The sequence below is a fragment of the Myotis myotis genome, unplaced genomic scaffold, assembly GCF_014108235.1.
Source record: "Myotis myotis isolate mMyoMyo1 unplaced genomic scaffold, mMyoMyo1.p scaffold_m19_p_12, whole genome shotgun sequence".
In the NCBI taxonomy this organism is placed as follows: domain Eukaryota; kingdom Metazoa; phylum Chordata; class Mammalia; order Chiroptera; family Vespertilionidae; genus Myotis; species Myotis myotis.
This window is the reverse complement of record NW_023416316.1, coordinates 31,351,936-31,367,551: the sequence shown is the minus strand read 5'-3', so window position 1 is coordinate 31,367,551 and position 15,616 is coordinate 31,351,936. Positions and strand designations below refer to the sequence as shown.

The following is a 15,616-nucleotide window of genomic DNA, read 5'->3' as shown; positions in this document are numbered from 1 at the left end:
AAACAGAATTTCAGATTTTATTTACCTGTCCTATAAAACAATTTATTCAGTCATAAAATCTTCAATAAATATTTGGCTCATTTTAGTCGGAATAAGTTAGTTTTTTAAACTCTGAATGCATACTTACAATTTTTTGCTTTGTTTTGTTTTTTTAGGTGCAGACCCAAATTATCCCGACGTAATTTATGAAGGTAGCTATCACATTGTCTTTATTTTGTATTTTTTCAAAATGTTTGTCTAGCATGAAATAAATCAGCTAACAGAAAACCTTTAAGTGCAGTTAAATATACATTTCAGGTAATACATAGCCCAAAATAATACTTCTAATAAAATTGTTCTCTCTATATATATTTATTCTCACTCAAGGACATGCTTAGAGAGAGGAAGGGAGAGAGAGAAGGAGAGAGAGAGTGAAACATTATCATTGCTTCTTGTATGTGTAGGATTAAACCTGCAGCCCAGGCATGTGCCTTGACCAGGTATCGAACCGACAACCCTTTGGTGCACAGGATGACACTAAACCAAATGAGCCATTCCGGCCCGGCAAAATCATTCAATATTGATGACCATTTTCCCTTGATATTTACAGTGCCTGTAAATAGCATTTTCTCTCTCATGCTCTATTCTTGGAAGTAGTAAATCCATTCTGCTGCAACAATTTGTTTCCATAATTGGGAACTAATTGCCTGTTTAAAAGCCATGGCTACCAAGAAAACGGCGGTGTATCGGTTTCTAGTTATGACAGTAAACCCAATTCAAAATTACATTTCTTATATAATAAGGAAGTTTGGCATGTTTTAGGGTGGATTAAACCAGCAGCTTAATCATGTCATCAGGGACCCAAGTTTTTTTCATCTCTACCCCTCCTCTGCCCATTGTTCTGCCTTCACCAATGCCCACCCACCCCCTCCCCCCACTCTAGTGCATTATTAGCTGAGGCCAACAAAGGGGCTATGGTTGTTCACACTGATCTGAGAAAAGGGAGAGTTTCTGAAAGGGTTCCAGAAGGAAGGTAATTTTCCCAGAAACCTCCATCTGATCCTCCTTGTATTGGATTTAAGACCCAGTTGGGTCTTGAACCATTTTTGCCTCCCTGACTGATAAGCAGGATGGATTACCCCTTGACTGAACCACCCCTGGAGTTTAGATTAGTTTCCCTGGAGGATGTGCTTGAATCCCTTGAATAAAATGGGGTTCTTTTAGGAATGTGGGAGGGGGAAACCTAAAGGTACAGTATATTAACTTTTAACCAAACATCTCATCTGTACTTTGCCATTTTAGTCAAATGCCAAAGAAGTTTTGCTAAGTATGAAAATCCATCTTTCACAGATTTTCAAACCACCTTCATGACCAGGAGGCCTCTGTTTGGGGAAGTGCAGGCTAAATTTTAAGACTTGGCTTGAAGTTTGAGATTGAGTCAAAGTTAGACTGATTAAAATATTATATTTATACATTTATTTTATAAAATATTTTTCTTTAATTTTTTATTTTTATGTACACACTGATATTTTTTTTCTAGACATGATTCTGTATGCTAATTTTAACTAGGAGATTATATTTTCTTTACTTGCTTTATACATGTTAAGCTACAATTCCTTCATGCTCTGGTTTGGATGATTTTGTGCATGTGATTTGTTTATTTTTGTTTTTACTTATCTTGATATGGTTTAAAGGAAGAATATCTCAAATTGTATCACAGAGAAATACGTTTTCATTGTGATTTAACATTTTAAAATTATGCTTTGGACTCCTTTCCAGTAATTTCAAGACTTAATGTCATCTTTCCATTGGCCTCAAATAGCACTTTGTCTTTGGGTCAAAATGTCATGATATTAAACTATAGATATTTTAATGATTTAGTTTTGCCATGAGTGGCTGGGTATGATATGAAGAGGTAAAAATAAGCAAGTAAATGATATCTCTTAGTGTTTGAAATTGAATTTTAATACATTCAAAATGGAAATGGTGAGGATATAGTTTTGCAGTCAAAAACAAAACAGCAGGCAGATAGAAAATAGATGCTTTTTCTGTTACTTTCATTCAAATTCAAAGGAACACTGCTAATAAAAATATAATTTAAATTGGTTACTCCAAGGCTTGCATAGAAATTCTACCAAGAGAGTTTAGCTGGGGCTGACTTAATGAGGTTGTTTATTCAGGATGCAAATTGAAGGCACCATATCTACTTAGAAAAAAAATACAAAATATTTATACAGAACATTGTCTGCATTATGTTTACAAAATTTTCTGACTTTTATATGCAATATTGCTAATAAAACTTTGGCTCACACAAAAAAAATCAGTCATTAATTTTCTAAAATTGATTCAGAAGATGGCAACCACATTTGAGACATGTTGATGTGATAATGCATCCTTACAATTCTAAAGATTGTGTTGGCACAGCTCCCTGTCTATTAATTCTGAAACAGAAATATTAATGATTCATAACACTTCAAAAAAGTTCATGTGTGTGCCCAAGTTCCCTATCAGTTTGATTTCATATTTCATCTCTAGTGGCTGCTTCTTACCCAAATAGGATGCATCTGCCTTAGAATCAGGGCTGCTGATTTCCAGTCTTATTCAGGTCTAGGCTCTGTTACTTTCTTGCCAGTTGACCTTAGAGTAGTCAATGAACATTTTTCATTTGCAAAACTGACGGTTAGACTTGGTCTTTAAAGATTCTTCCAGGTCTACAAATCTGTGACTCATAGATGATTGATTCTTTTTCGTATTTATGTCAAGTGCTTAATCAGAAAAGGCATAATAGTATATATTTATGTGCAAAGAAACACCCCAAACGAGGTTTAGAATTTGACCACCAAAACAAGGGCGCAGAGATCTGGGTTGAGTATGAAGTTGACGGTGTGCAGTCCCAGTGTTGCAATGGATTTAACCCAGCAGCCAGGTCCTGTTCCTCCCCAGCCAGGCTGTCAGTGGTTTGGAATTTTTTGATCTGTCTGGTTTTGTTTTGGGTCATACTGTGGCTTCGTGTTTGTTGATAGCTTAATGACAACTTCACTATTCTGTCTCTTTCCCTTTTCTCCAATTTAAGATTATGGGACTGCAGCGAATGACATCGGGGACACCACGAACAGAAGTAACGAGATTCCTTCCACAGATGTTGCTGACAAAGCCGGGCGGGAGCACCTCTCGGTGAGTGGGCTAGATGGTTGTTTCCTAGGCTGGTTCTGAGCACGTTGGATGCTTACTGTTGGAGGTAGCTAGCATATTGTCTTTATTTTGAATGTTTTAAAAATGTTTGTCTAACATGAAATACATCAAATAAAAGAAGACTTTTGGAGTTGCTTCAAGGCAAGCCTTTCAACAAGACCTTTTTTATTGTTCTCATGTAAACAGGGCATTGACGTTTGGAGGGTTTAATAGCAAGGTTTAAGAGAAGTGGTAAAGGTAGCCCCTGAATTATTGCTAGTGGTTCCTGTTTTAAATATCTGTCCTTTAAAAAGTTATTATTAGAAGAGCAAGAAAGCAGCTTTCTTGTACAGGCACATATATAATTATTTCTGCCTTCCACACCTCCACACTGATCTTAAATATTTTAATAAATGTTTCAGTGCGTACCACATGTAAGGATATATATGTGGTCCTTTTTTTTTTTTTTTTGAGCTTAAAGTTTAGGCAGTGGCCTGAGATGTGAATCCTAGCACCTCACACAAATAGAGGTGGAGCTATGTGGTGCGAGAAATAGAAGTAGAGGGGCTGGCACTCTGTTCCTTCCTGCTGGGAGAGCCAGGAGTCTTTGAGGACAGGTGGCATTCTCCATGGCCAGTGCAGGATGCCTGGGATTTGGACATAGAAGAACAGAAGGGAAGGGATTTGGGGGTGTGAACAGGAGCCTGCAGACTAGAAAACAGTGGTGATTGGAAAGTAAGGCAGGTGAAGGGTGGCAGTTGGAGGCAAGGTTGGAGAAGTTGGCTGTGCCAGGTGATGAGGATTTGAAACACAGTGCCAGGTGGTTAGATTTATTGCACAGTGAGGCAGCGAAAGGGGCTTGTGAGAGTCCCAAGATCACAGGGCTTCAGGGTTCTGGGCCGGGGTGATCTGTCAGCTGCTCAGGTAAAAACCCAGCAAATTTCCTCCATTTTCCCCTTTTCTTCACTTGTTGTGTGAACCCAGTTGCACGTCCTGTGAACTCTGTATCCTTATAAACTCCAAATATCTCCCCATGTCCACTGCCACAGCTGCAGGCTAACTTGGGGGAAGGGGTGGCAAACTGAGGCCTGCAGGCCAGCTTCTGGCTCAGGACCTGTTTCTGTGAGGTCTGCAGGCTAAGAATAGTTTCTATATTGTTAAGTGGTCTGAAAAAAATCAAAAGGATGATTTGTAACATGAAAATTTTATGAAATTCAAATATCTGTTCATAAATAAAATTTGCTTGGAAAGTAGTCATGTTATTTGCATATTGTCTGTGGCCACTTTTGTGCTGTGTTAGAATGCCAGGTGTAGTTGTAGGCCTGCAAAGCTGGAAATGTTTACTGTTTGGTCCTTTACAGAGAGAGTTTGCCACCATTGCTCATTCCTAGGTGACTGCCATGCCTTCTACCTTCCCCACTCTCCCACTCTTGTCATCTTCCTGTCTCCACACAGCAACCTGAGTGACCTTTGAAAAGCACAAAGGTCACTCATTCTCAGAGTCTTCCCAATACATTGTAAAAAACTTATGTTATAAAAGCCCAAATCCTCACAGTGGCTAACATGGCCTCTACATACCTTGTTGGTCTCTGTCTGACTTCATTTCCCACATCTCCTCACTGCTTACCACTTGCCTTTAAAAATTTTTTTTATGGATTTCAGAGAAGGAGAAAGAGAGAGATATAGAAACATCAATGATGAGAGAGTATCATTGATCGGCTGCCTTCTGCACACTCCACACTGGGGATCTAGCCCTCAACCCAGGCATATGCCCTGACCAGGAATTGAACCGTGACCTCCTGGTTCATGGGTGGATGCTCAACCACTGAGCAACACCAGCTGGGCACCACCTGTCTTTTAAAAATAATCTCTTGCATGCTCCAGGTTTTCTCTTGCCTCACAGCCTTAACATTTGCTGTCCCCTCTATAAAGCATGCATTTCCTGAAAGTCACCACATGGCTTTATCTAGGGTGGCCAGCAGGCAGCCATTTCCCTATGTAGTTATTATTGTCTGTAATTACCTTGCTTGCTTATTTGTTTGCTTGTTTATGTCTTTTCCCTTTCACTAGTTTCTTTAGTAAGATTCTCAGTAGGCAACATGGTCAGTATTTTTCATAGCTGTATCCCTAGTCACTAGAATAATTCCTGGTACCAAGAAGGTACTCAATGAAAATTAGGCTGATTAGATTCATGTGAATACAATAGACTGGGTTGCCAATCAGAGAGATTGGAAGTGGGGTGATAAGTTAGGGGTCTGGTACAGTAATACAAAGATAGTGTGATGTGTATTTAAACCAGGGCTATGGCAGAGAGAATGGGAGGCTCAAAATATGCACACCCAGTCTATGGAGACACACACACACACACACACACACACACACACACACACACATTTCCACTGATGACTCTATGCATTACATTGAAACAGCAGGACAAATGCTGTGATCAGTCAACTGTAGAATGCTTTCAACTTCTGCCTTGTGCAGTCATTTCAGTTTTTATTCTAGCTCCCAACCACTTAATGTTTTTGATTTGAGAAAATTGTTTGTGTCCATAGGAATTTGAGAGTATGTGTTAAGTCCACAGGTGTGTAGGTATTCCAGTTACTAAAAATGATGTTAACTGCAGTTTTCTCTTTTGAATCCAAATGATAAATTTAAGCTCCTCACTGGCATGTCTCAGTGATATTTGAACTGTCTACAGGAGGGTCACTGGAAAGCAAGATCAGTTAAAATAATCTGTGTTAAGTCTCTACATTTATGACTCTACCTGAGGCCCCTGGAAATATATCTGAGGGGTATAAGACCATATTTTTATAATTTAAAAGAAAATTTAAAAATTATGTGTGGGCCGAAACCGGTTTGGCTCAGTGGATAGAGCGTCGACCTGCGGACTGAAAGGTCCCAGGTTCGATTCCGGTCAAGGGCATGTACCTGGGTTGCGGGCACATCCCCAGTAGGAGGTGTGCAGGAGGCAGCTGATCGATGTTTCTCTCTCATCGATGTTTCTAACTCTCTATCCCTCTCCCTTCCTCTCTGTAAAAAATCAATAAAATATATTAAAAAAAATTATGTGTGGATCAGATTATATATATATATATATATATATATATATATATATATATAGTCCATGATCACGGGGTGGGGGGGAGTGAGAGGGAGAGGGGGAGATTATTCAATTAGAAGAAAAGTTTCAGAGCCACTAGCTGATGCAAAAGTTAAAGTTGTCAGAGCACTTGGAAGACAGCCCCAAACACTCACCTTTCTGTTCCAAGTGCTCCCATGAAACTTGCTGGGTTTCCAGAGGAGGGCAACTCCTTGTTTTATGCTACGAGATATCCTCAGATAAAAATGAACCAACCAGCCAGCCCACCAACCAAACCACAAAACACCAACCAACCATCCAACCCAACCACCCAAACAAACCAACCCACCCCTATTTGTCCCCATATAAAGACCATACCCACCCTAACACAATCACAGTACATTTTCAGTCTGTTTTTATCAAACCATTTTTGAGGAAATGATTCTTCTCATTTTCAAGAGAATCTTTGTTTATTAAAGGATTCTTTACATTTAAAGCTGCTTTAATAGGTCTAAATATTTGTTGGCAGACCATTAACTACTTTTCAGGTGTAAAACCCCTTCTCTGCAGGTTGAATTAAGTGTTCTTTAATAATGCAGAGAAGGCAGTGCAGGTATTCTTATTTGCATGGACAAATGAGGGAATGGAGGCTTGGGGAAGTAAAGGCTCTGATCTAGTTCTTACAGCTGGTAAAGTCAAAGTGTTCTGCAAACACAAAGACTCAGATCTCCTGAATGCCATTCAAGTACTTTCCAAAGTGATAAGAGACTACTGTGGGACTTCAGAGAGGTCCTGGGACTCAGGGCTAGCCCTCCAACCTTTCTTCATCCCAGGTTCCTTATCGGTAAAATAGTTTGAATTTGTTTCTTTAGGTATTCTCCTTCTACCCACAGAAGTCTGGACATAGTAATAGGGTAGAGAAACCTAGAGCTAAAATACTATGATCTCTTTACCATGAAAATGTTAGAAATAAAGATTAAAAACAAACAAATAACCACATCCAAACTAATTAGGCAAATTAAGGGAAATGATCTTGGTTAGAACAAGTTGATCCAAAACTAGCTTTTTAGGAATCATTACCATGTTGTTTGTATATAGACTGTAGAGAGAGTTTAGTGTATATTTAGACATTTGCAAAAGCTTTTTGTGAGAGAGCCACTCACAGCTCAAGTACCAGAGAAGAGAATTATCACACCTTTGCCAAGTGCTTGGCATGTGCTTTTTTCTGTGCTTTGTGACTTATTTAATGCTGTCCCCATCTGACATCAGAGAAGGTGCTGTGGAGGTCTAGCCATGTGTTTTTATTATCCCATCTTCACTTCCAGCCACATGCTTAGGAGTGGCAATATAGTGGATAAATCATAGGGTTTATACTTGGGCAGACTTTCGTTCAAATCCCAAGCTTCAAAGGTGTGATCTTGGGCTGCTTATTAAATTTTTCCTAAATCTATTTTATCATTATTATGATCATCATGGTAGCTGACATAAGAAGCTGGGTGAAAAAAAAAAGGTGAAGGGATTAAGCAAAAACAACAACAACTATGTATAAGCCACAGAGGCACAGACATGGTGATAACTAGCGGGAAAGGGGTAGGGGGTAGGTAAAAGAAGGCAAAGGGGGATAAATGGGGACGGAGAGAGACTTTACTTTGCATGATGGGTGCATGACGCAGTGTGGCGATGATGTTTTGTTGAGTTGTACACTTGAAATCTATATGGTTTCGTTAACCAATGTCACCCAATAAACTCAATAAAAATGATAGCTGACATTCATTTAGTATCTATTGTAGATAGATACTGTTCCAAGCCCATTATCTGCACTAACTCACTGAGGATTTACAGCTTGCAAAGTGGAATTATTATATTCCCTCTTTACACATGAAGATCATGAGATTCTGAAAGGTAAAGTAATTTTGAAGTCATAAAACTAATCAATGGTAAATATAAATTTTAAACTCAGGAAGAACCCATATTCTTAATCTTCTCACTGTGAGGATGTATCAGTTAGGATAAGCTATGCTGCAGTAACAAGAATTCCCAAATCTTAGTGGCTTGAAGCAACAAAGGTTTAATTCTTGCTTCAGTACATGTATTGGCAGGAAGTTCTTGCAGCCTCATCCTGATTGCAAGACTAGTCTGACAAGCAGCCACCTTTTGGGAAGTTAGCATTTACTATGGCAGAGGTGAAGAGAGCAGTAGAACAGAGTTTCTCAACATTGGCACTATTGACATTGTTATTGTCGATGACTAAATCATTGTTGTGGTGGTGAGATGATGTTCTAGGTATTTAGGATGTTTTTGCAGCATCCCTGGCCTCAACTCACTAGATGCTTTCCCATAGTTGTAACAGCCCCAATTTTCCAAATGTCCCAGGGGTGCAACATTCTCCCTGTTTGAGAACCACTGCCTTAGCCTAAGATCTTGCAGCAGCAATGAAATCAGTTGCCTTGACAACAAATATTTGCCAATTCTGGTTTAGAGAATCAAACTTTTCTTGGCAGCAGGGCCTTGGGGTGAGCAGTAGGAATGGAAGGAAATACACAACCCTGCATCCATCTTTGTTTCTAAAATGTTACTGTGCATTTTGTTAGCATCATGCACTTGTGCCTCTGTGATCTCCAGCTCAGGGGTGAGACAGGATTCACATAGAATTTACTCTCTGCATTTACTCTCTCAACTTATAGAATCCACATCTTGCAATTACATTTTTAAATTAAAAAAACACCTTTGAATTGATCTCTATCATACATATAGAGAAGTGTACACATCGTAAGTCTACAACCTAATGAGCTTTCACAAGTTAACTCACCCACAAGTGCCATATTGCTCTTTTCCAGGCCCACTCAGTGCTCCAGAGGACCCTGACTTCTAAGAGCAACAATAGCCAACTTAAAACATATTTTTATTATAAACATTTTCAAATATGCATAACAGTTGAAAGAACAGTAAAATGAATCTCATTATATCTTTCACCAACTTCAAATATTATCAGTATTTTTTTTATTCGTTTCATTCTTCTATTCTCCAGGTAGGTAGATAGGTAGGTAGATGGGAAGAGATAGAGATATATCTAATATTATATTTCAGTATAGATATATTACATATATCTGTGCATATATCTGTTGTATATCTATATCTCTACATAATTTCAATTAGATATGCATTTTATAACTTTTAACTTCTGTTTTCTCATTTGAAAAGTAGAAATAATAATACATACATCATTGTAGGGTTGTTGAGAATTAAGTGAATTGATATACATACAGTTCTTAGAAGAGCAAGTAGTAAGCATTGTATGAATATTAATTATCATCATCATCATCTGGATATTGGAAACTAATTAGCAAGGCCATAACTGTCCTCCCTTCCTGTCTCTAGGTTTATGCTGTGGTGGTAATTGCATCTGTAGTGGGATTTTGTCTGCTGGTAATGCTGTTTCTGCTGAAGTTGGCAAGACACTCCAAGTTTGGCATGAAAGGTAAGAAGGGTTGTGTTTATTTTACTTCTTATGTGGAATCATTTTTGGCTTATGACTAATGCTAATTACCACTAAAGAAGGAAGCAGCTAGATTTACGATCACTAGTTTTTAAGGCTGAAAAAATAGCAACAAGGATATGATTCTACAAACCAAGACAGAGCAAAATAATGTTGATTACTCAGCACTACCTGCTTTCCAATGAGGACAGTTGTCCCAGAAGACATGGGACTGGTTTCTTGAGTATCAAGTGACTAATAATGATATAGGCAAATAGTGCCCAAGTTTCCCTTTTGCATCAGAAAGGAAGGCAAGGCTTGGTAGAAGTAGGCTAATTATGGCCATGTGTACTGTGTGCAGAAAGGTTCTCCTGGTCATTTTGACTTCCAGATCTTCCGTGGTAGGCTTTTGGTGCTGTGACTGCTGTTTCAGAATCTCATCTCTTGGAAGTTGAACAGCATTGGGAAGCAAACTAACAGCCATTTAGTAGCACACCATTGCTTTGTGAATGAGTGACTTCTTTTGTGAAGTGGAAAATTCAGAGTGCGTGATTAAAATTTAGGGTCTATGTTGCCCAAGAATAGATCACTGGTCTCATTTAGCGAGCTGAAAATTAATTTTAGGGGGAAAACTTGTTTAAATGTTCCTGTGGTAGGCAAGAGTTTTAGTGGTTTAAGAGCATTTGCTTTGAAGTTTAAACTTACACTAGTATATTGACTAATATATTATTGTTGAGTTTTGTGTGGTCTCATAAATTGCCACGAGCTTGGGAAAGCTGTGAAGACGGTTTAGTGGTGTCTTAGTTGCTTTGGAGAGAAGGTCTGGTGGGTTTTCTTGATCTGTATGGCTTATTACAACTACCATTGATGTTGCTTGTTTAGTTGGAAGGGAATGATTAAGTAGCAGGAAGTTGCCTAGCGTCCCCTGGCCTCTGACGTGGATTAGATCCGTTTCTGAAGTTTTCTCCTCTCTCTCTGTTGGTGCCCATCACCAAGATTCCTAAACCCAAAGTGAAGGGGAGGAGTAGTGGTCACCTGGGACTTAAACCCCTCAAACCTCCTCCTGACACCCTTTGGCCTGCTGACCCTTGACATTTCCTTTGGAGGAAGAAAGATCTGCCATTCTCTAATTATAACTAAGTCTTGGAAGAGGAGCTACACTACCGTGATTTTAATTAATCCTATGGTGGTAGCTCACAAACTGGACTTTGCATCAGAAACTCCTGCAGGGCTTGTGAAACAGGTTTCTGGGCCACCCCGCGAGTTTCTGATTTAACAGGTCTGCAGTGGGCCCCAGAATGGGCATTTGTAGCACTTCGCAAGGGACACCGATGCTGCTGTTGCCTGAGCATCTTGGAGAATCTCTGTTCCCTAGGATACACATGGGCTACCAGGTCTCATTGTGAGTGTGACAGGAAGCAGGAGAGGTACTGCAAATCAAACTCCCCCACTGCTTCTCAGACCTTCCTGGGTCCCCATGTGCCCGGGCCCAGGCCAGGCTTCTGCTCTCTGCATGTCGGCCACCTCCCATAGCATTTTGCTTTCCTCATTCTGATCAGGGGCTTTCTCTCCTTAGAGGCAGTTGGAATGGATGTCCCCAAGCATCCATTTTTTACCTAGAGAGGCAGACTCTGGCTCTATCCCTTTCCCACCTTGAGAGTGTAGTTTGAGATCTTTCCAGCTCATGGGTCTTCAGGGAGAGGATCTGTCTAGGTCTTTTTGGGAGCTCAGCAAAGGCTTTGAAAACTCCTCCCTACCCCGACTTAGTGTTAGGAAAACCACCGATTGAATGATCTGTGAAAGTTAGCATATTCTCTGTAGCTCGGATGGAGGAGAGTTTGGTTCAGAGAAGACTGAGTTCATTCAGAGACTCTGGCACTAAGACGGAAACAGTATTTTATTTGGGTAATTTGGGGTGATTACTGCTAAGGCACCTACATTTTCCACATGTAACCTAAGGGTATTCTTAATGAATTGCAAGAAAAATTTTGCTCAACCTTGTCAGAGAGCCACTAAACGACTTCCTTCAGGCAGTATGCTTAACTCTCTTATTTCTAAACATAAATTAAATACTTTAAAAAATTGTCTTGGAGACTCACATTCTTGTTTAGAATAACTACTTTTTCTATTTTTAGCTACATGTCTATCCATGCCATGGTTTGAACAAAACAGACCTGCATTGAGGTTATGGTTTTATTAGTCAGATGCTGAGTTGATAATTTGGGGGGAATCTAGTAGATGAGGCTCATGCAATGAGGGAAAATGAAATTGCATAAAAAGTGGTGTTTAAAAATTCATGTAAGCTAATGTACTTTAAATGCTATTAGGGCTACGATTACTGCTGAAAAAACATATGTCTGAAAAAGGGCAGAATATGTAAAAACACTATTATACTTCCTGAAAAAGCTAGGAAATATGTCAGTTGTGATTTCTGAGTTTCAAGGTAAGAAATGTGTGTAGCCTTGGCCAGAACCAATGTCTTGTTTCCATGTGAGAGGCCACTGGCTCACATGCAGGTGAGCTATTCCAAATGTAATTCTCACCCTCATAAGCACTCTGGGGAGATTCTGCCCTCCATTCATATTCCCTCTCCTGGAGGCAGAGTGTGACTGAAAAGGGCGGCCAGCCCACCCATAGGCATTTACAGCTTTTTACCCATCCCCAGCGTTGCACACTTCAGTCTTAAGTATTGACTGTTTCTTCTTTTAAATATATATTTTTACTTATTTGGGAGAGGGGGAGAGAGAGAGAAACATCAATGATGAGAGAGAAGCATTGATCGGCTGCCCCCTGCATGCCCCCTACTGGGGATCAAGCTCACAACCCTGGAATATCCTCTAACCTCCTGGTTCACAGATCGACATTCAATCCCTGAGCCATACCTGCCAGGCAAGCATTGACTGTTTCTGTGATTATAAACTACAATTTAATACTGTTAAAGGGCCTAGGGCAGTGGTTGGCAAACTGCAACTTGGCAAACCGCTGCTCGCGAGCCACATGCGGCTCTTTGGCCCCTTGAATGTGGCTTTTCCACAAAATACCGGCTCTTTCACAAAATACCGACTTCTGCGCATGGGCCATGAAGTTTCAATTGTACTGTACGTGCGCGCCTGCACGTGGTATTTTGTGGAAGACCAACAGTCAAGGGGCCAAAGAGCCGCATGTGGCTCACGAGCTGCGGTTTGCCGACCACGGGCCTAGGGTAATACAACCGGAAACCTCTTAAAAACCACACTGGGGCTGAATGCAGGGCCGCTCTAGCTTTATGGATTGACCTGAGAACACAAACATTATTGATGGCCTTCCTTCCGTGGGAGGGTGATCTGTAAACTTCATAGAGTTTTCTCTCTGTTCTGTCGATTTACCATGACCAGATGCTGATGGCGCCATCTAGAGCAGGAGAGCAGGCTGAGCTCTGTGGTGACAACATTCCTACTGGTCTTGTTCATCATTCCTTATCTGGTGCCAGGCCCAAAGTTGGCACCTAGTAAATGTTAATTGACTGAATGAATGATCACAGATAATTTTTAGCTTCATCCATTTCAGTTTGGTATTTGGGAAAGAGTTAATATTTGGAGTGCAGCTCATCTGTGAATGGTTAAAGAGAGATCTTGGATCTTTGCTAAGTTTCTGAAGGGGTGAAAGCCCTACCCACTTTTTGTTTCCACTTATTCCAGATAAGTAGTGGTCATACAAGGAGGTCATTTTGTCTCCCATTTTCTCAGACTATTTTAAACCATTACTGCTGTTTAAGTTGGAGGGTTCTCCATTTTTCACATGAACATCTTCAATTTCTGCCTTTGTGAATGCACAGCCTCAGAATATGTGTCTTTGTCCATCTCTGAATCCAGCTGAAGTGATAGGTGGTGGCTCCTATCTGCACGTTAACCTAGAACTTATCTTTCATTATCACTTGATATATTTTAAATTACTTATTGCTAGTGACCAAGGGACTACCGGCCTGTTTCAATAATGATGTCAAGAGGCAGAATTTACCCCAGTGCATTTTACCATGCTCACTTCTGTGCCTTTACCACCTTATTGCTTTTTGGTCAACTATCTAGTTATCGTAATTACAGAAGCCCCAAATACAGCCCCTCTGTTAGTGCTTGGCCATCTGTAGTGAGGTCATTCTATGTGTGCTCCCTATGGATGCATAAAATGTATAACACATGTATTTAAATCTGTATCTGTATTGATATCCTAAAAGCATAATTTTATCCCTTTTCTTTTAAGGCTGCCTGTGATTTATTTTAGTTTGATTTCTGCTGAAATAGGCCAGAAAGGCTTTCTAGAGCAGCCTTATTGCCCAAGGAACAGGCAGGCAACCAGGCCTTTGAATGCTCTCATTTGTGTTTAGCTCTCACTTGCTTCCTGGCTCTCTTTCCTCACTGAAGATGTTGACATTTCTTCATTTCCATAAAGGGGAAATGGAAGCATCTGGGGGCCCAGGGGCTGTGTGTCTTCCAAGAGTGTTCCACGTTGGGAGCCCTGCCTGATGGTGTTGATGGTGTGTAGGGCTGGAAAAAATACAAGGGAGCCAGGAAGGTGGAGGGAGCTTGGCACCCCTCACAGTGGTAAGAATAGTTTTGACCATAGGCTTGGAGTTCTTTGCATTTTGTGATGGAAATCCACTTATGATATTTCCCCCTGGGTATTGATGCATCCTTTGTCCTTCTAGAGCAGCGGTTCTCAACCTGTGGGTCGTGACCTCTTTGGGGGTCGAATGACCCTTCCACAGAGGTCACCTAAGACCATCGGAAAACACATATATAATTACATATTGTTTTTGTGATTAATCACTATGCTTTAATTATGTTCAATTTGTAACAATGAAATTGGGGGTCACCACAATATGAGGAACTGTATTAAAGGGTCGCGGCATTAGGAAGGTTGAGAACCACTGTTCTAGAGCAAACATCTAAGGGACCCTATGGGATCCCGCAAGAGGCATTGGAGCAGGAAGGCTTTCTTTCATTCCACATTCAGCCTCCATATTCCCTTTGCACTCGCTCCTGCTATTTGAGCTGGAGATATTTCCAACTAGTAACTGACCAAACAACTGCACAGCCTAAGAATGCAGAGCCAGGTTTTCTTAAGTCCAGATTCAAGGCCAAGAGTTTAAGTTTCTCCTTTTATAAATGATCTTCTAAATGTCTTTCAACAGAAACCAAAAACTTGGTGATTTAAAAATAGTCATAAACATACTGGGGCCAAAGCTAAAGAGGTTGAAGGTTAAAGCCTTTTCTACGAGCTGAAAACAATCCTGGAAAGTTTAGGAGGCTGAGTTTAACAGATATTTGGATTGACTTTTAAAAGAGGAAAAAATGTGACCGAAAGCCAGAAACAGTTAGTTGTGGAAACATCTGTAAGGACAAACTATTTTCCATATGCTGCCCCCCAATCTCCACCCCACTATTTTTTAAAGACAAATAACATTAAGAAATTGTAAACAGAGTAACACATGAATCAATTCTTGTTTTTCACGATTTCAAGCACTTTGGAAATAGAGCTAAAAGTGGAGGTTTCTATTCACCCTCCTCTCTCATGACACTTCTGCTCTTAAGGGTAAACTTTTTGAATAATCTTGAATGTGTATATTATATAAATAAGAAAATATATAGCTTCCCTTATTATGTAGATATTCAAATATATTCACTTTTGGTTCCATAAAGAAATTAAAATACCAATCTTGTCTGCATCTTTAAAAAAAAACTTTTTAATCAAATTTTCTGGGGTGACATTGCTTAATAAAATTATATAGGTTTCAGGTGTACAATCCTATAATACATCATTTGTGTATTGTATTGTGTTTACTACCCCAAGTCAAGTGTCCTTCCATCACCATGTCTGCATCTTTTTAAGAGAACAAGTTTGCCTTGTAGATATTTCCATGTCAGCACCAA

At 39.9% G+C, this 15,616-nt stretch overlaps 1 protein-coding gene across 6 annotated transcripts in view; it reads left to right on the top strand.

The window, feature by feature from the left end:
- NTRK2 (neurotrophic receptor tyrosine kinase 2) overlaps positions 1 to 15,616 on the top strand; it is a 325,395-nt gene that overhangs the window by 67,679 nt on the left and 242,100 nt on the right. For all 6 annotated transcript variants that reach the window (XM_036330677.1, XM_036330678.1, XM_036330679.1 and 3 more), the window contains 3 exons: positions 156 to 191; positions 3,053 to 3,153; positions 9,614 to 9,713. In XM_036330677.1, coding sequence (XP_036186570.1) covers positions 156 to 191; positions 3,053 to 3,153; positions 9,614 to 9,713 — 237 coding nt within the window. The remainder of the gene's footprint in view (positions 1 to 155; positions 192 to 3,052; positions 3,154 to 9,613; positions 9,714 to 15,616) is intronic.